Raw genomic sequence first — 27,692 nt, forward strand, 5'->3', positions numbered from 1 at the left:
TGTGAAGCCACAATGAAATTGATTTTTTAGACAGCTTGAAGTCAAAGCTCATAAAGGCCAAACAGAGTAAAAACATTAATCAAAAATTCAGTCTGCAATACAAGCCTATTGATGCTACAAAATAACCTCTAAACCATAGTGGGAATCCTACAAAGACAGTCATTTAAGTCGCTGCGTTTGCAGTAACAGAGCCTTTTTCTGATAGTGGATTATGTTTTATAATTTTTGTATGTTTTTATTGAGCTTTGCGAACAAGCAGTAAAGTCCTACATTTTAAAAGACAAAATATACCGTACTTTCAGGCTTCAAAACCATAATAAAACCTTTCAACAACTACATTTGGAGGTTGCTTACACACCTGTGATATTCACATTCACAATTCTGCTTGACAGTGCAATCATTAAAAACAAAAACAAAGCATAAAGCAGCCAGAGCTGTATTTATGGAATATGTCTGGAAGGGGTTAAAAAAAAACTTGAATGTGTTCATACTTTGATCCAAGCTTCCAAAATATTCACAGAGCTTTGTATATATCATAACAAGTACCTCCAATGGGGTCTTTTAAAAATCATTCTTGTTGGATTAAAAGAGCATTTTATCTAGAACATTACTGAATCTAATAATGGTAATTCTGAGTTCAATGACACTGCTTTTATTTATCTCTGTCCAAGTATAATACTTTATATAGTCAATGTTATCATTGTTACTCCTTTAGAAACATGACAGTATATGTATATATAGATATATAGATGTCCATGTGTGCGTATGTGAGTGAGGGAGCATGAAAGGAGATACAGAGAGAGAGAGAAAAAGAGAGATATCACAGATGCACACATATGTATACGTTTCCAATCTGCTTCAAAGGACACTTTTTTCTACACATTACAGGTTTGGAAGAAGCCATTCCATTAAGCGCTTGAGGATTTTTAGTCATTAAATGATTTGCTTGGGTTTAAAGCATTACTCCTTTCAGACATCCTGACAATTATAGCTTTTATTGTTGAAAAGCGAAATATAGTAGGCAGATATAGTGCTTGATCTCCTCAAAGAGCTAATGCCAACTCACTAGAGACGTAGCAGAGATGAGGTGACTGTAATAAACATATTTTGACAACTAGACATTCAATGCAACTCATTTATCCAAAGATCATTGTCCACATAGTGGCGGATATTTGGCTTTGTTTGACATAACAAAATTTGCCACTGCCTACAACTATTGTACATCGTATTCACATATAGCCACAAACGACTATATACGGCAGGAAAGTAGTGTGCAGCAAATCAAGTAATGATAGGTGTGAGCATCTTGGCTCACAAACCTCAAATTGTCTGAAATTTGCCTACAGTGACATCCTGATATGCACACACACAGACATACAAAGAAACTGTCGTTCAAAATGATGTGTTTGCCTACAAATTTCTAGTAACTGGGGAAAAAAGTTGAGTATAAACCAGTGAAAAAAATACTGATTTACCAGTCACAAAATGCGGCTGCAGGAACTTTCGGAAGTGCCAGAGGCTGGCTAACGATTATCATCATGTATATGAATCCCAGTTTGTGCTCTCTAATGAAACAGTCACGTGTCTTCTAACAAAGCCCTCCTGAGCTGCTGGGGGACAAACACTGCACCAGCAGTTCATTTTTAATTAAACATCAAGGCCACAGTATCGTCCAACATCTTAATAAACAGTCATACCTATGGCATCACTGATCCAACAGAGTGCTGAAGAACTTTTATTCATTACATTTATTGACTAAATTATTTGTAAAACAATTTCCTGAAAAACTATACCCTTCTCCAAGTTTATCAAGTGAGCTTTCTTTGGTCGATAACATGTATAAAGCTAGATCACCTGCATTAACCTAAATTAACATTTGACGTCAAGTCTGTATGGCTCAATCTAGACACAACATTTCATCTTTAAGTTGGTGTATTTATACTTCTTGGTCTTTTGTAACAGGAATGAAAAGAGTGTACAAAGCTAAACATGGTCGCAAGATGACAAAAACAGACCCAGAAATGTGCATACACACAGATGGACGCGTACAAGCAAACACAGACACATGGCGTCTGTATTCTCAGGAAGTGGAGGGGTCAGTCTGTCTTCACGGTGCAGCACAAAGGTTAGCCTGCTGGTTAAGTGAATGGACTTCTTGTCTACTATGCTTATGATTCTCCTGTGTTAGTATGTGTGTGGTGCACATATGCTAGTCTCTAAAAGCAGGTACAATTACGCAGTCACAAGATAGTACATGCACATATTTGTAGAAAGACAAATATTGGGAAATGTCATTTTAAAATGGCAATATGCCTGCCGGTTTTAACGATCATAGTTCAGGAGTTAGTATCTTTAGCCTGAGTGAAAGGTGTTAGAAATATCATTTCAATGATGTACCAACAATCAGTTTTAGAAATCTAGAAATACATCCCATCTTAATCTTCCTTTGTATTGAAGACACAAAATAATAAAAAGTGCAATGACAATGACAAAGATTTTTGTTAACAGTCGTACACCAAATTTGAATACTAGTTGCTACACAAACAATGGGTACAATATTTAAACCCACAATGTCACAACAGTAATAAATAATCAAAACGCCAACATTTCTGGACAGAAGCCTTTCCACACAGAGTTTTTAGTTTATGTAAATCATCCCTTGCTGGGTTCATCTAGACCTCAGGGCTTTTTTTCTTTCAGTTGTTTGAAAGGCTTAAAGGGCTAGTGATGCTCCTGTAATGTTCGAAGCTCTACTCTTAACTGTCACTCTGTGTCGTCACATGCTACGGCTTGTGCGAGGACACCTGTGTAACCTCCAAACCCGACAGAAACGGCAGTGGCAGATTGGCACTTTCTTCCGTCTTTCCCTACCACAACTTTCCACAACAATCACGCCAGGTGTTCAAGATCCACTTGTCAATTCAGGAGAAGATTCTTCTTTTTCGTTGCTCTACACATGACAAGTTGTGCCGGTCCTCCTTTCACTGTGGCCACAGTCATACACAGGCTTTGCACATTCTTTTTCAACAGAACCAACAAAGGCTTTTTTTGCCTTTTTAACTCCAAAGCCGTTGCTACTACGCCGTAAACAAAAGGAGCACAGGCGTTTGAGGCCTTTCCGGAAAGCTGAGTTTGAGAGGCTGTAAATGAAACAGTTACAGAAGCTGTTACTTATTGCCAGCCAAGTAGTTAAGAATGATGCAGCAGGGTGATGGTAGAGTCCTGCACTTTCTAACAGAAAGTAGAGGATGTAAGGTAGCCACAGGATATAAAACACACTGGTGATGCGGAACAATACCATGGCGTATCGCTTGTCTGGGTACGTTGATGGTGAATTCTGATAATGTGTCTGAGGGTTTTGGAGCTTTTGAGACAATTGTTGAGCTTGATCTACATTGATGTTATCTTTGATTACAGATCCCACACTCAGTCCAGGGCCCTGCAGCTGCTGCGGTCTGTATCGTGCATGGCGCTCGCTGATCTCCCGGGTGTGCTGTCGGCAGATCTTGAAGATATTGGCGTAGGTAAAGCAGACGGTGAGGGCAGCAGGTGCATAGAGCAGTGCCACAATGAAGGTTGTGAAAGCTGGACGAGTCCTCCACTCAACTGCACACCATTCCACGACATCACCGTGGTAGCCCGGTTTACCCCATCCGAGAAATGACGGGAGAAACACGAGAGCAGAGTATAGCCATATCAGAACGATACAGCCGCGCACTCTCCATGGTGTGACGAGAGATGCGTAGGTCAGAGGCCTTGTGATGGCAATGTAGCGGTCCACGCTTACGCATGCTAAAGATACCATAGAAATTGACTTCAGCACAGATACCATGTACCCAAACACCTGACAGGTGAACTTTTGGTCGAGTCCCTGGAGATGATTAAGCAGCGATAATGATGGGAAGAGGCAGCTGACTCCCACCAGCAGATCAGCGTATGCCATAGTCTGTATGAAAGCACTGGTGGAGTGCTGGCTGAGCAGAGGGGCGCAGTGAAACACAAATATCACCACCAGGTTTCCAGAAATAATAAGAACAGTCAGAAGAAGTATGATAGAGATTTCAAGTAGACAGGTGCTGAACATTTGTGAATATCCTATCTCAAGAAGGCAAAAAGGAGCTGATAAGTTAGAAGAGTCAGTAGAGCTCTGATTTAGAAGATCCAGGGAGGAATTCATCATCTTGGGTAGGAGAAAATGTCTGAGGGACCCTGGAGATTTTAGGGTCGAGTCCAAAACTGACTATTTTGACAGGTAGGTGGCGGCTTCTGAGAGTGTCTGGATTATTCCAATCAAACTGAAAATCTTCATGCAACAATCATATAAGTAGACTGCATCAATCTACTATTTAAAGAGCAGAGTCAATGAAAAAAGGCAAAAAAAAGTTGAGGGAGTCCCCTGCACCTGTCCTCTCTGCAGGCAGCAACGTCTTCTTCAAAGATGGGATTTTTGACCTCTTAGAAAATGATATTCCTTTGTTTTATCCAAAGGCCCAAAAATTTGAGGAAAAGTGCTGGTCCCCGATTTGTTTGACGAGCATTTACTCCCTATGAGGTCAAAAATGTTGTCAACATCTACGGCAGCTGTAGAAATTCAAAACTGAAGATGATGGACACAGCTTCCAGACAGGACAGTCATTTAATAAAATGCATTCATGATGAAATGCAGAACAGCTTAATTCCATTTCTGGGTTTGGGCATCCTTTCTTTTCCATTTCCTTCTTTGCTCTGTAGACATTCCTTCACCCTCTGGTCAAGCCTCTTCCATCTCCGCTTGCTCTTGTCTCAGTTTTTGTCTGGTCATTGGCTCTCCTATCCTTGCAGAAACCAGTGAAATTAGAGGATGCGGACAGTTTTCAGAATGACAGAGGTGCACACACAAAAAAAGCACCTCCACTGCGATTTCAATCCAAAAGAGTCTGAGGAGAAATCTGGAGGGCATACATACCAGTGCGAGAGAACCCCGTGTTCATCTCTCCTCCTTTGCCGTCTCATTCTCACATTCCTTGCTCCCTCTGCCTTGTTCTACGGAAACAGCAGCATGGCTGCCCCTCCCCTTTCCCTGTGGCTCTAACCAATGATCAAGAGCACAGACACGAGGCGGCCTCCTTCTCCCTCCCACAACACACCTCCCTGGTTGTGTTCTCTTGAGATTATGTCTTCTCCTAATTAAAACCTGATTTAAACATGCCTTTTCACACTGCTAAAATTAGTAACATTTGCTGACACAGGGACGTGGTAAAAGACAGATTTGACGATCAAGATTTAGGGAGATTTTTAGGCTTTTTCTAAAACAAGGACAAAACCTCATCTACAAATCTACACTACCACAGTGCAAAAAGATTGTTTTAATTAGGTGAAATGTTGCATGACTTCTATTAATAAGCTCTCATTATCTCAGAACAGCTTGTCTTCCTATGGATTTGTGCATCGTAGCATGTTAAAGCTACCGTACAGAGGAGATAGGCTTATGGCAATATGACTTCAATGAGCTACTGCGTAAGTAAGTTCACATTCTGAATTATACATAAAAGACAGCGACACTCAAAAGCACTATGACATAATACATAATCTTTATCTATTTGCAGTTTCATGGAAATGGTCTATTCTTTTTTTTTGTATAACATTAATGCAGGGAGATTAAAATACATGAAAGCACAAAAGAAAATGGTTCAATTTGCACTCACTGTCTGCCTTGACTTCTTTGGACACAGTGAGCAATTATGCCGTTATGAGAGGGGAAAGTCTTCAAACTGTCATTGGTAAAAAGGGATTAAAAACTGCAATTCAGCAGACAGGGGCCATTACATTCAGATAAGAGCTACAAGTGATATAACGCTGAAATAAACATACTTCTACCTATTCGATCATCTCTTTAAGATTTAATCAAGGGCTTACCTTCATCGGTGAAGCCGAAATTCTCATAAAGCTCGGGTAAAATGTAATCTAAAAAGAAGATATCAAACCTGGTAGGCAGAACTGACTTATGCGGCACTTCACCTCATATATTCCATATACATATACACACCAACCAGGTCAGCCATGCTAGGTGTTGGCCTTCTTTTTGGAGTACATTTTGGGTTTAATGTCTCTTTTAGTAAAGAAGAAGTGAGGTTAAGAATTAAAAAAAATATCTAATTCTATCTACTGTAGTCCAACTCATTTCAAATGATCAATAGATACAGCTATTTAATTAAATAATAGGCAATAAATTATAAAACAAATCAAGAATTGCTGCAGACATACAATAGGTGACCAGTGTTTGAAACTTTTGCCTTTAATGCATGGGAAAATATTTCCCAGTTGTTGTGTTTTTTTAATTAATCAATATACTCATCTAGAGCAAGGCAATATCATCAACTGCCCATATACAGCATTTTTACCTACATTCTAGAGTTGTATTGTTTTTGTTACTTAATAAAACATTCCAGTATAAGAGTTTCAGCAAAGACTGTTTGCCTCTTAGTAATGTTCATGTCAATCACAATCATATACAAACTGACTGAATACTTTGCTGAGCCCTGCCAATATACCAGGAAATCCTTGATGGTGACATGCAATGTGTACAATGCTTTCCGACTACTTCGGCCTTTCACAGTGTAAATGCTGTCTAACACTGGTACTTATGCAGAATATAATGACACAAATGGCATTTTTCCTCTGTGCCTCTGTATAGACCCAGGTTATTCAAATGAACAAGAGAATAGGGAAAAGATGGAAAGACCAGAAACTCAAGAATTCAAGTGGAATATTGAAAATACTGTAGTTGAAATATATTTTATTGACGGTAAAATAATGTGTTATTGTTATCAAATATGATCATGAATACAGAGAAAGAGACTCAATATTATTACACATCAATGTCTTAGACCCTAGAAACATCTTTATATCTTTGCAATGATGAATACCCACCCAGTTGTTTTAAACCACATGATGTGATGATTTAATTGAATTACTCAGTATGCAGCGCTAAAATTAGCAACTTCAGTGGGTAGTAATTACTGTGAGATTTTGAGTGCCATTGTCTCATATCTGACTCTTAATGACTCCAGTGCTTGCCTCGTGATAGGAAATGTGATGTAGCGTGATAGAGGCCCAAACATACCCACATCATCTCTTTATACACACACACACTCAGACAGGCATGCACCTTTCTACCCCGCAATCCAGACACACTCCCATGCTTTCACGCACCTCCTCTGCCAACCACACGAGGAGCTAAAAATAGACTACAGTTAAACTCTAAGGGGCAACAAGAAGGGGACAAATGGGAGAAAAGGGTGAGGAAGGAAGTGAAAAGAAAAACAGTCCAAATCAGAAGAGAGCAGGGAGGACAGAAAAACAGCAAGAAGAAACAGCTTGTTAAGGGAAGATGAAAAGGGGCCGTGATGTACTGTTCCTGTGTTGTCAACCTAAGAACAACTCTGCTCTATATTATGCTTTTCTTGTTTAGCAACACCTCAAGGATGGCTATTCAACTGCTGTCACACACCTGACAAAAAAAAGTTCATAATAAGAGGGCAGCAAGCAGGAGGAATTGTATTTGTATTTGAAAAAGAACAGACTTCATCATTTGCTTTAGCCTTTTTTCTTTTTAAACCAAATCATAATTTCCTTTAACTTGCGTCGATGTTCAGATGATTAAATATGAGTGTATGTGTTGCTTTGCAGGTTTTTGATCAGCTGAGAAATAGCTGATTAAAACCCTAAGACCAAAGCCTTCAAAGGATAAAATATTTGCAAAAAAAATGGCTTTCGTGCTATTGTCAACTTGGCATTTGTTCAGCCATAACAACCTGTTCGGAAGACAAGAACACTTTCTTTCTTTAAAACCACACAGGACTGTTGAGATCAACAAGCAAGTTCTCTCACAATGTTCCATGTCTGTCGAGGTTGGATGCAGTAAGACAGTCATCTTAATTTGCTTAAAATACCCTGAGGGTTTTCTGAAAAAAGTGGTAGTTTTTAAAAATAACTTCACCTGCCCTTAGCTAGAGAGTGAGACACCTTGACTGTCAAGAAGACACAGGTTGATCCTTAACCAAATTAAATGCCCTCTAAATGCTAACTTTTGCACAATAACTACTAGACAGCATCTGCAATAGTTTGGCTTACGGAGCAAAAAACTGACGACTAATAGTCGATTACAACCTATTTTAATGACAGAATTGGAAAGGTAACTTCAAAATCCACCTTAAAAGTTTTAACTCAGATGCTCGCACCAGGATTCAATATTACATCTAGCACAATTACACAACTGAAATAGTTTCACACATGTGAACTGCTGGAAGTCAAGTGACTGACTTGCAGGTAAATTTGTCAAACGGATTAACAGTTCATTCCTTGTGTGTTATGTAAGTTACAAAGAGAACCTATTAAATGGTTTTACCAGAAAATTGTTTGCATGCAAATAGTTGTTTTTTTTCTACTTCTGAAGAAAGAAAAACGTTGAATGATACGCCTAAAGGTAGAACATAATGTCAGATGAACACAAGACAGGCAAAGTCAGGAGTGTTGAGCACGTATTTCCAACACAAACACTCTGCGGTAGAAAGATTTCAAACAAACACTGGATTCAAGAATCCTCCTGTACTTCTGTCATCTGACTTTCTAGACCTTTGGGCAATAAATTGAATCCAAAATCAGATATAACTATGTTCATTTAGCACAAATGCTGACCTAACTGTAAAAGACAAAGACGGGAAGGTTGAAGTCTTAGTCATACAAAAGACTTGGCTTATAAAACAGCAAGAAGGGAAAAAAAAAAAGGTAAACAGCAACAGGTGTGCAGATATTGATAGACTCATTAAGAAACTCAACTTGATAGGAGCACACGCAGGTCTATGTAGAGGTAATTACAAAAACAAAGATTGGCAGACAGGTCATTGCGTGGCTGAGACAAGTGGAACTGTGGAACTCCTTAAAAAAAATAAAAATAAAAAACAGAGGGCTGGTTGGGAAGAGCTCAATGAGTGTGATTGTGAACTAAGGGTGGGAAGTAACAAAATAACTCAATAAACTTGGTTTTATTTATTTTATTTGATTTTAACTCTGGACATACTGAAATACTTACTCTGGGTATAACCTTTTGAACTCAATAGAAATATAATTTAAAAAAAACAAAAAAACCATCTGGTTGTCACAGGTCGTGTGGATTTTTTTTTCCCCAAAAGAAGAAACTTACTTTTCTAAAATAATATAATGTCCAACATTAGAGCCAACATAACAAATGTTGATATACAACACTGTTAATGGTAGAAGAACCACTTAAACCCTTTTTCCTATGCATTCCATTGAATTTACAAACTGGGTTAATGACGTACAAAGGTAATTTACTTGCAAAGCACATGACTTTGACCTGTTTTCCTGCACCACAGCCTAACGAAATAGCTTGAACAGAAAAGGATCATCAAAATTTTGCTAGTGAAAATCAATGCTGACCCAGTTCTGCAGGAGTAGCAATGGTACAGTGCTATAAAAAAAATAAAAATAAATTTCAAAAAACCGCTATCGCAAAGTCCTTCATAACTGTCCACTGATTCAGATCCTCTGGCACTGGACCAGTGTGCTGCCAACAACAATTATGTGTTAACCAGCATTACTATTTGTGTCAGTCTTAATTACCAGCATTAAAATCTACACTTGTACTCATTAGGGCTTCACAGAGAAAGAATAGATCAAATGTTAAGACCTTCAGTTCTACTCCTACATTCATCAAAGCCCTACATTCAGGCATGTGGATGTACTGAAAGTTCAGGCGGGGTTAATGAACAAAGGAGGGAACCAGCTAGGACACCATGTGCAAATGGTCTAATAAGGCATAAGGACTTAAACACACACAATAAAACAGCTGAATACAGAGAGTACAGTGGCAAATTATAACCGTGCTCATGAGTATGGTATGTGCAGGGTTTAAATATAGGCTTGGAAAAAAGGGCTTTTTAATTCGTAACTGGAAGAATAGCAACATTAATGCAAATCCAGACTTCCCTAATTATTTACAAGCATTTAGTAGGCAAACCAATATGTGATGTGTTTAAATGTTCCTAAAATTCTGTAGCTAACTTCATTCATATGCTCTATTTTTTCAAGCAAATAGTTCATATTTCCCACAACGTATACTTGGCAGTCCGACAATATAATTGTCTTCTTAGTTTCCTTTCAACTGTTCCTAATTTTCAAATGCAATCTGGTTTTGGGAAAGTGAACTGAAAACAAATTTTGTGTATAGACTTGAATGTATCTGCATGAGCTCTCCATACTCTGCTCTGTGGGTTTTCTGGCTCACGTACAAGCTTGGAATGCTTTGGTGCTTCTGGAATGAGTTACCAACCAACTCACTGTGAGGTGGCACTGTCATCTATTACTATTGTAGTCTGAATGAAAGCTGAGAATCCCTTTAAATCATTTACGCTAAAAGAGCAGCAACACAAAATTTGTGTTACATCAGTTTCAAAACTAATTGCACAGAAGAATATGGTAGCAACAGTGGGAATATTGAAAACGAGCCCATGGGGTGATAAAAACCCAGCAGAGAGGATGGAAGGATGACCAAAAGGGCGGGGAAGGTAAATGAAAGTTGGGTAGGACAGTAAAGGGGACTAAAGGGAACAGCCCACATCTTTTCACCACCTGGGACTCAGCTCACTGCTCGAGGATGTTTCCTTTATGTAAGAACAGAGGACAGAGCTGTGGTAGAAAGAATTACATAAACACACACACATACACAAAGTTCAGAGCACAAGTGAGCTGAATGTGCAGAGCAGGCTGCAGTGACCTGTGAACCTTCTGCACAGGATGACACAGACAAACACGTGTATATATACATTTTATTTAAAAGCACTTTTCAAGACACTCAAAGACACTTACATCATAAAAACAGTGATTAAAGAAAATATGAATCAGAAAAGAAAAAAAAAAAAAAATAGACCACATGTTTGGGGCATTAGTGGATATCTTCCACTTTTTTGGGGGCTGATAGTTCACCTTTATAAGCCTTTTCACACTCTCGCACTGGTTCAGTACTTACGCATTAGGTCAAAGGTCAAAAGCGATAAACTCGTCATGGCTGACGGAGTAGGAAACGAGTTTGACAGAGATTTAGATTATTTTTCCCATTTGAGCGTTGATTCCATGAAATTATTTTTGCGTAAACGTGGTATCGGTCTCCGAGGCAGAAAGACTGAGTTAGCTGCTAAAGCTAATGATGCACACGAGCTGACAATTCTGTTTTTTCAAACTGTTTCAGCTGATGCCGTTACTCCAGTTCACTTATTGACTTGTCCATCTTGTGCACTTCCTTCAATTTTGTAAATGTAACTAAAATAATAGCTTAATAAAAAATAATTATGGACTTGGTTAGTGAATGGTGGACCTCGTAACTTTACGTTTTCACAGTGAGAACTCATACTGTCCTTTTCACACTCGGAAATCTCTCTTGTCCCATCAACGACTGGAAAAGAAAGCCCGAGGAAACACGGAGGAAAAAGACAGTGAAGAGGAGTAACAACAGGAACAATGACTGCAGACGAGAACACATCACAAAAAAAAGGACAAAAAAAAAAAAAAAAAAAAGGGAAGAAACGAGGTTGGATGTAAAATTATCTGTGTTCAAATTAGGGGACGGATCTGGATAAGCATAATGCTTTTTTCCGTCGCCCTTTCCGGCATGAAAAAGGACAAAAAAAGGACAAAAAAAAAAAAAAAACAATGATGTGATTTTGCTCTGAATGTCAAATGAATTTCTGTGAATGCAACCATGTCGGAAATGAACTGAATAAATAAAATAAAATAAATAAAATAATAATAATAATAATAATAATAATAATAATAATAATAATAATAATAATAATAATAATAATATATTTTATTTATAAGCGCTTTTCAAAAACTCTAAAACACTTTACAGTTGTTAAAACAATCACACAATTCAGAAAAAGAAACCAACAACAATAAAGTAAATACAGAAAATACATAATCAAAAGTTAAAAACTTGTAGGAGTGTGGAAGCAGAGGAGGTTTGTCGCTTTGATACTGTTTCTCAGTTCGGTTTTACTAAAGTGCTCAGATCAGAGGCAAGCCATGGTCTCCCTCAGTCCGAATATGTGCGTCGTTCCTGGGTAGAGTTCGTTGGAGACCCTGGAAGTTGAGGCTTGTTGTTCAAAGAGTCCCATCAATGGGAGAGGAATATGGAAACAGAGGAGGTCTATCGCGTTAATACTGTTTCTTCCATCGGTTTAACAAAAGCGCTCTGTTACGTGCATTATTCCCGGGTAGAGTAAAAATCCGCCAGCTGGAGACCCAGGTAGTCTGTGTTCTCATTCAACAGTGGTGGAAGCGAGTCCCCGAGGGGACTGCCCTTGCTTCCATACTGCTGCTCCCATCAGTTTTTAAAAGTGCTCGGATCGGCGAAAATCGGCATCAGCGTAAAACTTTGGATACCTCCTCGAGTCTGAATGTGTGTAATATTAATAATATGAACAATATTAAAACACTAACAATCTCTGGAATAACATTACAAACGCTGTTAGGTTTGAAATATCAACAGAGTAAACAAGCTTGTTTACGTTTATAACCCGCTCGACCTATGACCTCGCAGGTCGCGCATGCGCAGTTCCAGAGTGTGAAAAGGCTTATTGCCATATGTTCTACATGCACAAACTGTGTTCTCTGACCCTTCCAGTACAAGCTCGCTTCTTTAACCTTTAGGCCACTACTGCCGGCACAAAACACTTGCATAACACTTTGGTAATCAGCCCTTTTGTTCACAAGGAGACATGGGCTAATATCACAAGTTAGTAGCAAACAACACTCTTATTAAATAAGATCATTTCTAGCCCTGCAGCCAGTAAAAACAATAAACACATCAATTCCAAAACAAGTGGAGGCCCAAAAAGAAAAAAAAATCATCCAACGTGTTTGTGTTTTTGTCATTAATAATAAAGCAAAGCAAAACAAAACAAAGATGATAAAGAGTTGCAGGGAGAAATGAGATATCTGAAATGGTGTAACCCTTGGAAAGGGTTCAGGAATGAACTGAGAGAATGTGGACAGATATCAGTCAAAGTCACAGTGAAAAGTCTAATCCTTGTCACCATAAGAAAGGACAGACTTTCTAAAAACATTAAGCGTCAATTTGATTCAAGTCAAACCTTACCTTTGTAATAAGGGTGCGATATTCTTCTACCTGGTGGTCATTATTATGGCAGCCAGCTAGGAGTTGCCAAACTTCACCCCGGAGTGCCTCGGGGATGCCGCTCCGAACCAGAGCTGGCAGCTGCCTCGGACGCACTGATAAGTTCATGTGCCTGGGAGGAGAGGTGAGTCAAACACTAAATCATAACGATGTAGTAATTCCAGCTTAGGTAATGTTGATTATTAGGTTTATCTTCCTAGTAGTACAACGTGCCAACTCCATCATTATTTGCAAAGTACATTTTCTCTGCACACGTGTTTACTACATATGCAGTAAGACAATTATTTTATTGGCTTTGAAATTAGATCTTTCATCTTCTTTTTGTGAGTTTCATAACCAAGATGTACAAATAAAAGCAATATAATTATTCAAATAACATAGGTTCTCTTTACAGAAACATTACATAAGATCACACACCTTTTCCCATTTTGTTTTGACATTAGTTTTGCTTCCATCTTATTTGTAGCTTGTTGAACAAGCAACAGACAATGGAAGCCATATGGAAACAGACACTAGCAGTGTGAAATGAGCTGAGGGCAACTGTTTTCCTTTGATGTAAGTGACAGCGACAGTGTTCAAAACACAAAAGAGGAGCAAGCAAACTTGGAGCCACAGCTGTACCTTCCTACCAACAGTTGTCTGACAGGAAGCGACAGAAAAATCCCAGAAAACCTCTGATAATTCCCTTAAGTTTCCTCTCTACTAATTCCTTCCCCCCTCGACATCATTTTTCTGTATTATTATTTTGTGGGAGACAGGTTATGCAATTTTATGATGAGGCAAAACTGGTGCATGCCAGTATGCATGTACTGTTAAGTTGACATCCTTCGGGCGGAAGACTCTCAAAGGCTTTTTATGGTTTGCAACAACGTGATCTCTGCTGTCACATCCAACACAACAGCAAAGTCTCACCCTCACAATCACTGACAATGATCACACTGTTATATCAGGTGGTCTTATGACTCATTTATTTCCCAAGTAGGGATTCTTTTTTTTCATTCATCAAAGATGAAAAGCTAATTTCTTGACATCCTTTTGTATCGTTAATGGTGCAGTCCGTAACTCTTATAAAAGTGACTTTTTGTCATTTTTGCTAAAGCTGTCACTATGTAAGGACAGCCTGACATGAAACTAGTAGTTTGTGTGAAAAAAAACAGGCTCATTGAGTCCCATTGTGTGTGTGGGTTGTGTTTGATGGACTGTCTGACACCTGTTGCTCACAGCCCCCGCCCCTTTCTGCAGTGGCCAAAACACAGCAATGCTCATAGCAAGGTAGTGACTTTTTTACAGTTTATGGTCTGGAGGAGTAGAAAATGGAATTGGTGACTTTTCTGCCTGAAAGGTAATTACTGCTGCTTGATTTACAATATGTTTGATTTGTAATTGTTACACTAGAACTCTGTAGTGCATGTGTTTGTTTGTGTGCACGCTCCGTGTGGACAGCTGTGAGTGACACTGTGTTGTTGATGCTGCTGCTGCTAGATTAGTGTGTGCACATTGAGAGAGAGAAGAGTAGCAGTAATATGCTTTCAACAGTGCATGTTATATTACTGTGATGTTGCTGTCGGGCTAACATTAGCTTGTTAGCTCCTCTGAAGAAGGGACTTTGGAAGCAGTTCAAGAAAGCAGCGGGGAGGGAGGTACCTTAAAGTTACGGACCGCACCTTTAAGGCATGCCACAAACACAAACATTTTAATATATTACATTTTCAAAGGATATATTTCCCTCTAAAAGCACAGGGAAAAACAGTGAGACATAATCGAGTGTGAGCGGGGTTAATTTAAAGCTCATTAGGGCTAGTTTCTACTTGGTGTGAGTAAGAAGCCATCCTAATAAGCTACCTAATAAAAGCAACGGCCTGCAGTTCTCCCTTTGACATGGATTACAGTCTGTGTTACGTCTGTGCACCATTACTGCAGAGCAGTTAGATGGAGAAAGAGAAAGTTAACAAAAAGGCAAAAACAAAAACAAAACAAACTTACCACTTGGATAACAAGTCTCCCCAGGTTTCCAAGATTTTCTCTGCACACTCCTTCGAAACATCACCTGAGCCACTGAGTAAGGGCTCGTCATTATCTGCACACAAAGCAAAGAAAACAAGAGGAAGTAAGGCCAACAATTTAAAGAACAGAAGATGCTAAAGTCATCAAAATAAGATAAGTGCTTACAATAAAGCCTTGTCAATAGTGGTCCAACATACAACCCAGAGGTCAAGTTTGGCCCACTGGAAGAGTTGGTTAATTCATTCATCATAAGGAAAACTAGCAGTAAGGTAATAAATATTTCAATATCAAACAATTGCATGAATTAATTCTTGCAATTGTTTCATTTTCATCACATTTCATAGGATGTATTTAAGTTCCCATTAACTAGCCACTAACTAACAACTTTTTAACTAATTGTAAAAATTTGTACAAGTTACCATTTTTGTAATATTTTAGGAAAATCCACTTTGCATCTCATCACAATCTGCAGCTTCTTTAACAAAATCCTATCTGCAACACAAATGTGTCAATAGTTGTCCAACATACAACCCAAAGGTAAGGTTTGGCCAACAGGAAAAGTTGGCTAATTCATTAATCATAGTAAAAAAGTAAATTCTAAAACAAAATAAGTAAGTTAAATAAGTGGAAAGGAGAAACTTACAGTAGGTAATGTATCTATTTCCCAAATTTTTGTTTTTAAATAAAGCGACCCTTTTACCCTAAACCATCTTTCCTCTTTGTATTACACTGATTACTTTGCTAACAATTCATCTGATGCTTCACTCTTGATTGCATAGCTTGTAACCATTCAACGGTTTCATATTTTATTAAGTAATCATCATAATCATCGGTGGCCATCTCATTTCAAAGTAACTGTTATGACTGAGTAAACATTGACTTTCCTCAGGAAAAAAAGTAGAATTTTCTGACTGCAATCAAATACTGTACATCTTGTGGTGTTCAACTGTTGATTCAAACAGATAGAGAGGGTTCCTGAGACACACAGAGACAAACACAGACAGGAAATGTACCTGTTTCTCTTTTTATACTCTCATAAAACCAACACAAACACACATAACTGATGCTACGTAGCCATTTAGTACAAACAGTCCCGAACAGCGTGTGATCCAACACAAGCCTTAGAATCACACACATCACAGATCTGTATCTTTTACTGCCCAGAGGAACAAGATTGAACTTTGCAGCAGAACACAATCAGCCAAAAAATATACACAAACTTTAGACATGTATGCTAGGGGCACGAATAAAGTTTGGTTCATGCCGCTCTTTACCACTTTAGGCTTCTTACAGCTTCCTTTAAATAAGATTAAACGTGTTTCTTTCATATCCTGCTCTTAAATCAATTGTACTGATGTATTTAGTTGAATTTCACAATGAAACAACCCTTTTTTACTTCATGAATCTATCTATAAATTCTATATCTTTACTGAATACTGTTGAAACATTGGCAAACACCGAAGATTGGATCTATCACCTTCCTCTTCTTCATCCTCAGGTGGGGAAGGGACCATGGCACCAGGCGCGCTGGGAATGATGTTCGGACTCGCTGTGGTCTTCCGTCTTTCCCGCTCCGTCTCACTCACTAAACTTACCACCTCGTAGAGAGTGTCAGAGGCAGGACTCTTACGTTCCTTACGCTCCATCTGCAAAACAAGCACACACATTCAACCACAGATAAACGGGAGCAAAAAAGCAGATCATCCAAAGAATTATTTTTACAGCTCAACTCATTAGTTTCTTCAAACTGACTAAAAAAAATAAAAAGCAGAGGTGCTTTAACCGACCTGTTTCAGTTTAAGGTAGAATGTCTCGGTGTAACTGCGCTTGCCAAAGGGCCAAAACAGCCTGTCGTTCGGGGAGCAGACTCTAACCCTGGTCTCTAGCAGAAACCGGACGGGCTCTTCCACCTCTGTGATCACGAGGTCCACAGCCGTCGTCATATACATGAATTTATCTGAAAAAAATAACAAATGCATCATCACTGGTGTTTGATTCATGAAACTAAATATCTCTTTAAAACTAATTAATTAATGCATTAAATAAATTATTATTACGATTATTATTATTACCTCCGCCAAGGAGGTACCATATTTCCCAAAGTAAAGGCCACTATTTTTCTTCATTTAAAGTTATGGATGCCGCCAACACAGCAGAGCGCTCTATGTGGATTTTGGTGCAAGTCTGGTTTTTGTGGTTTCTGTATTTTTGCTTTGGTTTTAAGTGAGTAAAACAAAATAACCACGCAGTTTATTTATTATTGTGATTTGGTTTTAAAAACGGAATAACCAAATAAAAAAAGGGTATACAGATTCTGCAGAAGTCAAATATCTGTTCTATATTTGTTTTCATTCTCTATGCCTAAAGTTGTTTGCTTAAATAAAAAGCAAATACCAGTAATAAATTGAAGTTTCTGGACCAAGGAGGGCTGTGGGCTTGTACGAATTTATGACAGTAAAAGAGTAAATAAAAGATACAATCAGGTTTAATAATACAAGCAAATAACGAACGGCATAAAGTTGCCAAATTACGACATTACGTTTGTTCAGGAGTGATTGTGTATCGACTCTAAGGCTGGTAAAGATCACAATAAGAAAAACTGACACAGAGAGCACAAAGCAACAGAATTCAGCTGTAAATGGACTGATATGCAGACGTGGAGCAGTGCGGAGGTTACTTCATATGTAAATGAAAACTTGTCAGTTGGAACTCATCAGAAAACACGTGAATCTCCTTTAAAGGGGAGGGGTTTCACGCAAAAAAAATGTCAAGCTTTATATTATGTTGGTGTGTCATTCCCTCTTGAAAATCATACCTCCAGTGTTGCTCCGAGTGATTCACGTATTTTTGAATAATCTTTGAATCTCCTGCCAGCGGCCATTTTCCTGCTGTTTTGCTCGAGGGGACGAGGCTCCGCCTGGGGACGAGACCCCTCCTATGTTCTCCTCCTCAGTTCAGTCCACAGCACCCGCCTCTGCAGATTTAGCTTTTAATTTACTTATTTTAAATACTTTTGTAAGAAACCCCTGGCTTGTGTCTGAACTAATTTATGTACGCAAAAAAAAAACTTGCTCCCGTCCCACCGCTTCCAGGACGCACCGCCGTCAAAGTGTGGCCAACTTCGGAACCTTCTCGCTAAATCTGGTGACTTTTCAGATCTTCTTCGTGACTGTTTTTGTCAAAAACTACAACTCTAGCTACTTTTATCAGTGTTAATTGAGACTTTTCTGATGTTTTTTCAGACTCTGAAGTGACGTGAAAGCATGTATCGCTTTGCAGTTATGGTCCTCAACGAGCAGTGGGTGTTGCCGTGAGCCCCTCCCCCGTTCCAAAGCACTCAGGCTGTCAATCTCACAGGAGCATCACGCAGCACTCCCAGTTGCAGTCAGAGCAGAGGAGACCCTGACCCACACCAAATGTACCTTCACAATTGATCATGAAAAAAACTATGTAGCTTCAGCGCACAGAAAAACAGACGTAACTACTGAAGGGGGAGTTCATGGGTGTGTCAGACAAGGAGTTTCTTAAAGAGACAGGGGGGAAATCAAATCGTCATGAACAGTGTTGCTACAGAGGAACATTTCTTTTAAGTTATTTTTAGTATTTGTTGCATTTTCCAAACAATTTTGGGTAGCATAGTTATTTGAGTATGCTATAGAATGGTACTATGTGCCTGAAAAAAAAATATGATAATCCCCTAATCAAAACAAAAGCAGCTGTCCGCCTGAGTTGTTTAAAGGGAACCTTCATCAGTCAATAAAGTACGACTTGTGTCAAGGAGTGGCATATTTGTGGATTTTCCCAGGAATATTGTAGATTTCTTGGCAAGTGGTCATTACGGCGGTGCACTCTATTCCTCGAAAAATTAGGTAATAATTCAATGGGCGTTTATGTGCTTGTCTTTTAGCAGGATTACATCAAAAGTACTTAAGGGATTTTGATATCTGACAAAGAAGGTATTTGGCACTTGGTGTGGGTTTGCACATTCTGAGTGTTTTTGTTATTATTATTATTATTATTATTATTATTATTATTATTATTATTATTATTATTATAACATTGACAATAACAACAATAACTTCACATCTCTGTCTAAATACCCCTTTATAATCTCAGACAGACTCCTGGCGCTTACCTTTAGGCGTTTCCTCATTTACAGCCTGGAACTGAGGCGTGTTGGGATTCCAACTTCCTGTAATAATGTAAGACTTCCCGTCGGAGCTCTTTCCCATTGACTCCTGAGGATGGGGGTAAGTAGAAGGAAGTTAGCAACTACTTACAACAACAAATATTGCACCATAGAAACGATCACCCACCAGGTCCAGCAGGTGCATGTCACTGTTCTTTACATTCTTCCCAGGGCTTAACAGGAGTCCAAAACACCTGAAAAACACAACAGTAAAGCATTGACTGATGAACCCGAGTGTGATCACATAAGGGAAATAGGGGAGTAGGGTAAGAGTGGGAACCGGGCATTTAAAAAACGATTTCTAGAGAGAAGTGGGTTGTAAAACATAATATACCGCAAATAGCTTCCTAAGATGACCCAGTAACACAAACCAGGACAAGGAATTATTAAGCACAGCAGCATTCAATTTCTCTAAGTTCATGAAACAATAACAAACCACAGTGAAGATGGATGTCGGTAAAAAGGTAATAGAATGTTAGAAATATGAATCAGTTTTTTAAACAAAGGAAAATCAGACAGCTCTGGGACTCACTCGACTTAATCAAAACCTTATAACCATCACAGTACACTTAAACCCAGTGTCAGGCAGTCGCAGTCACAAAAATTCTCAAATATAGCAGATGAAAAGTTTAGTTTTGCTGGGTTTTTTTTCCCAACATATAAAGCTTCTGAGAGGTTTAATCTAACAACTGCAATATATTGCCTGGGAATTCACAGTGTCTTTTGCATTGTGAATACAACCTTTCCTTGATAAAATCCAATAAAAAAAACTAACACTGACAAGTGATAGTGACACATAATGCAGCTATAATTGCTGGCTGTTACTTTGAGTGTGTGTGTGTGTGTGTGTGTGTGTGTGTGTGTGTGTGTGTGTGTGTGTGTGTGTGTGTGTGTGTGTGTGTGTGTGTGTGTGTGTGTGTGTGTGTGTGTGTGTGTGTGTGTGTGTGTGTGTGCGCGTGTGTGTGTGTGTGTGTGTGTGTGTTACATTACCTCTCAATGGCCAGTTCCTTATTGGAGGTTTGCTGAACATAAATGACAATTTTCTTATCCAGCCCTGCACGCAACTTGAAGCTCTGCTTATCCTTGTCTTTTGCTACAGCGCTGCATGTAGAGAAAAAAAGAAACAAATGATAGTTTTTGTTTTTTTTGTAATAACAACAACAATAACAAAAACTATAATAATAATTTCCTGGAAACCAAAGATAAAACTTACAAAATTTATATTCCTGAGTAGAAGGCTCGTGTTAGATTGAATTAATCCACAATCTGGGTCTAAAAAGTGTCAGCTTATTAATATTTAAATAATGGCTTGAGGAAAAACAAAGTCAGATTCACTCAGATAAAATCATGATTAAGAGCACATTCAGCTCTTTGTCAACATTCAGCTCTTTGTCAACATCTATTTCTTTTCCTGTTCTGAAAACAGAGCAGGAAAAGAACCACAGTTTAAACACAAGCCATAATCAACACTTTTGAAGCCCTCGCTGGCAGAAGTTCCTCAGGAAACACTCAAGAAAAACTTGAGTTAAAATAGCTGAGTAGGAAAAAAAACATTAATCAGCTCCAGATCTTCTGTAAACGACGGGGGACGTTAAATGATTATCAGGCAGTACTCAAAGCACAAGTGTGTCTCTCCATCAGTGGTTATGGATGAAATCTCTTTTAAATACCCAATATCAAAAAAATCAATTCTCAAATATTTAAAATATGAAATAAAAAAACCATTGATTATGAATAAAACTTATATTTTTACCTTAAAGGAAACTCTGGGAATACTATTGCACAAATACATGCAACATGCACTTGCAAGTTCAATTTGCATCTGTTTTGTAGCCAGAAAGCTAAAAATAATGAGCTCACAGTTAATGAGGGATAAATATGCAGGGGCTAAAAATATCCAAAGGCATGTTTTGTTTATTTTCTCATCCAACAATCCAGAGGATCCCAGGCTGTTTATGAACACAGGGGTGTGACTCAGTGTTATTGGGAAAATGGAATGAGAAAGGTCAAAAAAGATGGGCTGGAAGAAGCAAGTGAATAGAAGAAACCCTGTTTCACTTGAGCTCTTGTTTAAAAAAAAAAGAAAAATGTTCCTCAAATATCACATAAATGCATGTAAACCACCATGCCACTGTTGAACAGTGGATTATAAATAAAGATATCACAATATTCTCCAGTCCTCTCCTTAGACCACTGGGCTACCACTGCCCTAAAAGCCTGGCCAGCTAACAAATATTATTTATTGAAAAGGCAGTAATTATTTTTTATTATATTAGGGATTTTTTTTTTGTGGAAATGTTTTTAAAAATATATGTAATGTAAGGTTTCTGATGTGTGAAAGGAGTACTACTGTTTGAAGCACCTTATTGCATTTTTTGTTTGCTAACCAAATCAAGGTTCCTACAGCTTCAGTCAAATTGAATTCAAGACTTTTTAAGATTTTTTATTTCCATTTGAAATTAAATTAAAGACCAAATTCATAGTAAACACAATTGGTGAAAAATAACGCCACATCAATTACATGAGGTTGGGGTCAATTTTTTCCAGTGTCTAGTGCAGACGTGCAACTGGCGGCTCCCCAAAGTAAACACACAAAAAGACACAAATAGACAAGTAAAATACACAAAAAAACAGACTAAAACAATCAAAATCAATCCAAAAAAACAAGATGACGACAAAAATAGGCAGAAATCTATAAAACAAAAATACAAAAATAAAAACCATAAAGAAAAGTCATTAAAAAAATCTTAATTAATAAAACTAATGTTACCATTTATTTTGAATTGTGAGACTAATTACAATGATAAATTCATACTTATGTGTTAAAATTTAAGACTGTTGAAACATTGATTTAAGACATTTCAATGACAATTAAGGCCTTATTTTTAGACTCGTGAATTTAATGCCCTTTAAGACTTTTTAAGGATCCCCAGAAATCGTGCAAATGTAACTGGTTTATATTCATTTTAAAATAAAAGTTAACATTATATGATGATATATATTATTTGTGTATTAATCACACGTAAAAACAATCAGTCGTGCATGATTTGCTAAACTTGTTTATTGATGTTGTAGTGTAATCCTGTGCCTGGATGGATGACAGCGTGCCTGGGGTTTTTCTCACCTGAAGGTGCCCTTGCCATCGTCTTCCCTTATCTCCAGGCTGACAGTGAAGGTAAACAAGTCGCTGTCAGGCGTAAGTGGAGCAGTCTGCTGAGATGAAAGGACTGTCTTCTTTGCCGACCGTCGGAAAGCTGTGGCAAAGCTGTACAGTATTCGACTCACCTGAAAGAGAAAAGCGCACACAAACAAGGCAATTAAAATAACAAATTATCTAATACTTGCCTTTGTTGACAATTAGTCAGCACTAAAGAAGACATAAAAAGGCTACATTTTAGATGTATTCATCCATAAAATTGACAATGCCCCTTAACGAACATAGACGTATGAATATGCATGATTGTAGCAAGAACTGCTTTCAATGAACACCACTTCAGCTGGCGTACGCTAAAAACTAGGAAGTGCATAGGCAAAAAAAATCTACGACTTATAAACAAGGGCGCACGTATGTCCCACACCTGTTTCCATTTTTAAATCACAATCATCTCGGAAAGTTTTCGCACGTAAGGGAACACCTTACTCTGCCCATACGTAGGTGAACTCCCTTATGAAATATTCACTAATACAAATTTCACAGTGGACCGAGAAGGAAAACGAGCAAATAAAACTAATTTCACGCAGGAGAGCATAATTTGGTGACACAGTGAACATTACCAATGATAGAAGGGGAGATGGCATTGCATTGCCTCAGAGCGCCAAACTGTGACTCAGGTGGAAAAGAAATGGTCAGTCATAGAAGCGGAGGAGAAAATGTGCATCACTCTCCATAGGATCAGCGTCTGTGCAACAGGGCGCACCAGAGCTCAGCCTCACAAAGAAAAAGCTGGAGGATCATTGGGGAACCCCTCTGTGTTCGAACAGAGGTTGAGGGGACGAATGAAATAATAAAGATGAACAGGTAGTAAAACACCTTCTTTGTATTGTTATTCACATTATTTAATTTCAAGTAAAACCATATTTTTAATCAGTCCGACTCCCAGGGTGTTTACTGGTCAGTGATGCTGGGGTGAGTGAGGCTGCAGCACCTCATCCTCCCTCCCACCGCAGCATCGTCCTCACAGTGCGATCCTGCCTATAGGTCTCGCTGGTCCCTGTAGATCCGCTCCCTTTGGAGTCTCCCGTGCCTGATAAGCCACTGTGCTTCATTCGCATTGTGCGCACGTTCCTTTTTAAAACAGCTACAGGTGTTGCAGCCAATTAATCAGCAGTTTTGCGCAAAGATGATGTGATTTTAATTACAATTATCCTTATTAAAATAAAACTGCATTTGTAGGCAAGCGCACATTACTCACTCCCTGGGGCGTCAGTATATTTTTTTCCTCCTTCGTTTTTGCAAGTACATCCTTCATGCAGTATATGATATGTAATGTGAAATGTGCAATGTTTGATTATTTCACACAAATGTATCAATTTCAGCATATTATCTCGCCAGGTTTTTTTTTTTTATAAGTCCCAAACTTTACTTATATGTGGCGTACGTTTTCTTTTGTACATACGCTACATTTATAAATGAGGCCTCTGAAAGAAAAAAAAAATCCCCACAATAATTAAATGAAATGAGATGTCAAAGTGTTCTGGCGCCCTGTCCAGGGTGTACCCCCACCCAGCGCCCAATGAGAGCCGGAGACTGGCACTGGCAGACCCCCGCGACCCTGTGAGACAGGGGCAAGTGGGTTTGAAAATGGATGGATGGATGGATGGATGGATTTCAAAGTGGATCAAATACATTTAGTGCATAAATGAAATAGCACAATGCCACTGTTATGTTACTGAACTCAAAGAAAATGAGTATAAACTAAGCTGAGCACACAGCTTGTGACTGATCTGTAATATATAATTAAATACTATGATAAAGATTTGACTGTAATTAGCACAGTTTAAAACTAAACAAAAAGAAGGAGCTTAAGTAAACCATCATTAGTCATTCAGTTCACATTTTTCTTTTAGCCACTTATCTCACTAATATCTAAGCACTGTAATATAAAGTGGTTTTTATTTTTTGTACAAATTATACGCAAAGGTCCCAACAAACTGTACCGTATTTTTGTTGTGATAAAATTAGATTTATGTGGTGCCATTCCCATAAATGTATTGATCTTCTAAGAGGACCAAAACCTGTGTAAATATCATCTGTTAAGCAAAAAAGCTGTTTCAGAACTAATCTTGGATACAGGTTCATCTGAAACCCTCCTCCGTTCTCAACAAAATTAAGTATGACACACACATTTAGGGATATCTCATATACTCATATTGTACAACACTTAATTTCTGATTCCAACTGATACCAATAGATAGACACCCGATTCCCTAACACCTAATTTTAGGTCCCATAATATATCTCAATGGAAATAACAGATTAGAGCTACTTTTAATACAACACTGGATGTATTTAACAAAGTAACGTCATCAATGCCAAGTTCATATTTAGTAATAGAAAAGGCTGATCATTTTTATGATATTATATTTTAGGGTAAGTATCGGACGATAATATCGCTGGGTCAATGATATTGCCCATTTCTACACACAGTTTCATATAATTTCTTATATAGATTCAGAGCTAGAGTTATATTTTAATTTTGGTATAAAAGATCACCAATTTTCCAAAAATTCTGTGATAACTAAATTTTACCTAAGCACTACAACCTCTCCAACGTAATACCCGATTGTAGGTTTCAAATCGACCTAATGATTTACTGTATATTGGTCTCTGGAACACAGCACAGGGTATTGTTTATACCAGCGTAATCAAAGACTGACAAGTTCTATGGAAAACTGGGCTCTGTTTAATGTCCAACGCAGAGGAAGAGCAGAGAGCTTTATCAGTGGAAGGAACTAAAGTCTGCCAATTGAGAAAAAAAAAAAAAAAGGATGCGAATAACTTTTTTCTCATAATATCTTTTCCAGGACTTGTTATTTTTACGAACTTTGCCTTAATTAAAAAAAAAAAAAAAAAAAAAAAGAATCTTGTCTTCGGAACATTAGTAGTCAGAAGCCATTAGTGTAGGACTTTTGGGTTGTTTTTAAGTCTGGTAAACAGCAGGGTTTTTGGATGAGTGGCTGAGAGTCTTGTGGGATACTGCTGTTATCAATAAACAACAACCATCTTTTACATTTTTTAAGGGCCAAAGCAGAACGCAGCTGTAAGTCTCAGCAAGACCAAGCATTCATGATGTTCCCGCGACAGTAAAAAAGACATTTAGTCATCACACAGGGGGGGTTGCATTTATTGAGAAAAACAACAGGAGAGTGGATTAAAAGGAACAGTCAAAGCAGAAAGAGGTTAACCCAAAATAAATGATGAAATAATGATGTTTAACACAATAGATCTGTTGTTCTAAACTGCTTCCATCAGCGCATTGATTTAAAGCTCAGCTTTTAATGTCTCCATATGCGTTTTATCTATCCAGGCAAAAACCTTGAGTGGTTCATTGATAGTTCAGACCCATTAAATCATTTTGATACAAAACTATTGAGTTCATTGGACTTCATTAAACAAAATGTTTGACAAATATTGTTCTGAGGAAGCAATGACATGTATTTCTCTTTCCTTTAGTCTTTACGGGGTTTTATTCAAGGAATACTTATAGTAACAGTACGATCACCTTTGATTAAAATAATGTGAATAGTACAAAGGCCTTGGAGGAATTTTAAAGGATTCATTTACAAGAATTGTATTTAAATTTTTAGAAAAGACAAAGGACATCCCCTTACAAGCATGTAATGACTAACGACTCTAGTTCAAACTTCTATGTCTCATTAAAATACAAAAGATTCCAATAACTGTAAATATGTGGCTATACCGTTCTGTATTTAGCATTTTTTTTTTTGCTAAACCTGACTTTTTTTATGGATCAACTTTTTCATTTAAATATGAAACACTAGAAAACACTGCATAGCAATCCTCGAACACTAAATAAAAATCTTTAATAGAAATTTACATTTAGGGAAAATAGGATGCATTGTCTTAATTGTATTGATCCCATTAATGTTAACATTGTGTTAATAGTGTGTTATTCCATACCTTAAGTTTCAAACTTAGTAGTTTTCATGTTCAAATGTTAGAATAATAAAAACAGCATATAAAATCTTGGTCTTTCTAATAGGGATATGGAAAATAGGTGGTAGACTATTTAAACAAATTCATATCTGCTTTCTAGATCAGTAAATGGAGCAGTTTTTTGCTGACAAGCCTGAATATTTCAACATCTAAAGAGGTTTTTTCGAAATTAGACCTTGCCCTAAAACAAAAAGCTGGAGTCTGTATATATCTGGAAAGTATTACCATTCTGTTACACAGTTCTGCTCCAATACATGTTTTTAGTTTACTTGACAGAGGAATTGTTTACGTGCATCTTACAAGGGACTTCAAGATACTGTCAACAAATTATAGGGCAAAATCCATGAAATTATTTTCAGTGCTCTGTATGTTTGTAACCTTTTTTCCCAAAAAAGTGAAACCACAAATGTATCCAAGCATCTTCATGGTTATCAACTTCATGGTAAAAAAATATGAGTTTATGTGCACAAAATGAAACAGTGCTTAAATGAAGGACAGGCAGGATGAGGAGCTAGTTTGGATTAAGTAAATATCCACAAAAATTTAAGTATTACTGTTAAGAAAAGGCAGCAAAAAAAAAAAACCCTGAGAGAATGTAAAATGGCTGCAAACAATTAGTGTGTTTAGAATACAAAAAAATATTCCATAAGATACAAACTGTATCTTATGGAACCAGCAGCAAAAGTTGACAAAAGCCATCTGGATTCAAAAACAATGTCTTCAATTCATGATGAAAGTCTAACTCTGACTGTGTAAAACATAACAACAAAGAGGTGGCAATCAATTAGCTCTCATTCTAATATAATGATGAGATGATAGTCAAATGTTGAAATGAAATGAACTTCTCTGTTGCTAAGAGGCTTAAAAATAGTATTTAATGGAGGAAAAGGGAGAAGAGAAAAAAAACAGAAGAATGTAAAGCTGTACATGCTGTGTTGTTTCAGTGTTGGATTTATTGCTCAGAGTACATGTTAGTAGTAGGAGAGTAGGTCAGAGTTGGACTAAAAAAGCAATGGGAGTCTGGGGGCTCTTACTGACATTGAAGTGAAGGAGAAATCAGGTCACTAAATATTAAAGCCACATTCTAACCCAGATTTTAAATCCAATGCTAGTTTTTCTCCACAATCCTT

General features: G+C 37.8%; 2 protein-coding genes across 2 annotated transcripts in view; both read right to left on the bottom strand.

The window, feature by feature from the left end:
• Positions 1 to 27,692, bottom strand: part of rabgap1 (RAB GTPase activating protein 1) — a 73,871-nt gene that overhangs the window by 24,630 nt on the left and 21,549 nt on the right. Inside the window, exons 7-14 of the mRNA XM_028463497.1 lie at positions 22,510 to 22,670; positions 20,376 to 20,486; positions 19,513 to 19,579; positions 19,332 to 19,434; positions 16,984 to 17,153; positions 16,674 to 16,842; positions 15,176 to 15,269; positions 13,154 to 13,304 (exon numbers count right to left, since the gene is read on the bottom strand). Of these exons, the coding sequence (XP_028319298.1) occupies positions 13,154 to 13,304; positions 15,176 to 15,269; positions 16,674 to 16,842; positions 16,984 to 17,153; positions 19,332 to 19,434; positions 19,513 to 19,579; positions 20,376 to 20,486; positions 22,510 to 22,670 (1,026 nt within the window). The remainder of the gene's footprint in view (positions 1 to 13,153; positions 13,305 to 15,175; positions 15,270 to 16,673; positions 16,843 to 16,983; positions 17,154 to 19,331; positions 19,435 to 19,512; positions 19,580 to 20,375; positions 20,487 to 22,509; positions 22,671 to 27,692) is intronic.
• On the bottom strand, positions 435 to 4,976 carry LOC114473160 (probable G-protein coupled receptor 21). The gene has a single exon (XM_028462581.1). It carries the CDS (start codon positions 4,178 to 4,180, stop codon positions 2,951 to 2,953), a length of 1,230 nt encoding a protein of 409 aa, XP_028318382.1. The 5' UTR covers positions 4,181 to 4,976; the 3' UTR covers positions 435 to 2,950.

The sequence above is a fragment of the Gouania willdenowi genome, chromosome 12 (genome assembly GCF_900634775.1).
Source record: "Gouania willdenowi chromosome 12, fGouWil2.1, whole genome shotgun sequence".
NCBI classification, from domain to species: domain Eukaryota; kingdom Metazoa; phylum Chordata; class Actinopteri; order Blenniiformes; family Gobiesocidae; genus Gouania; species Gouania willdenowi.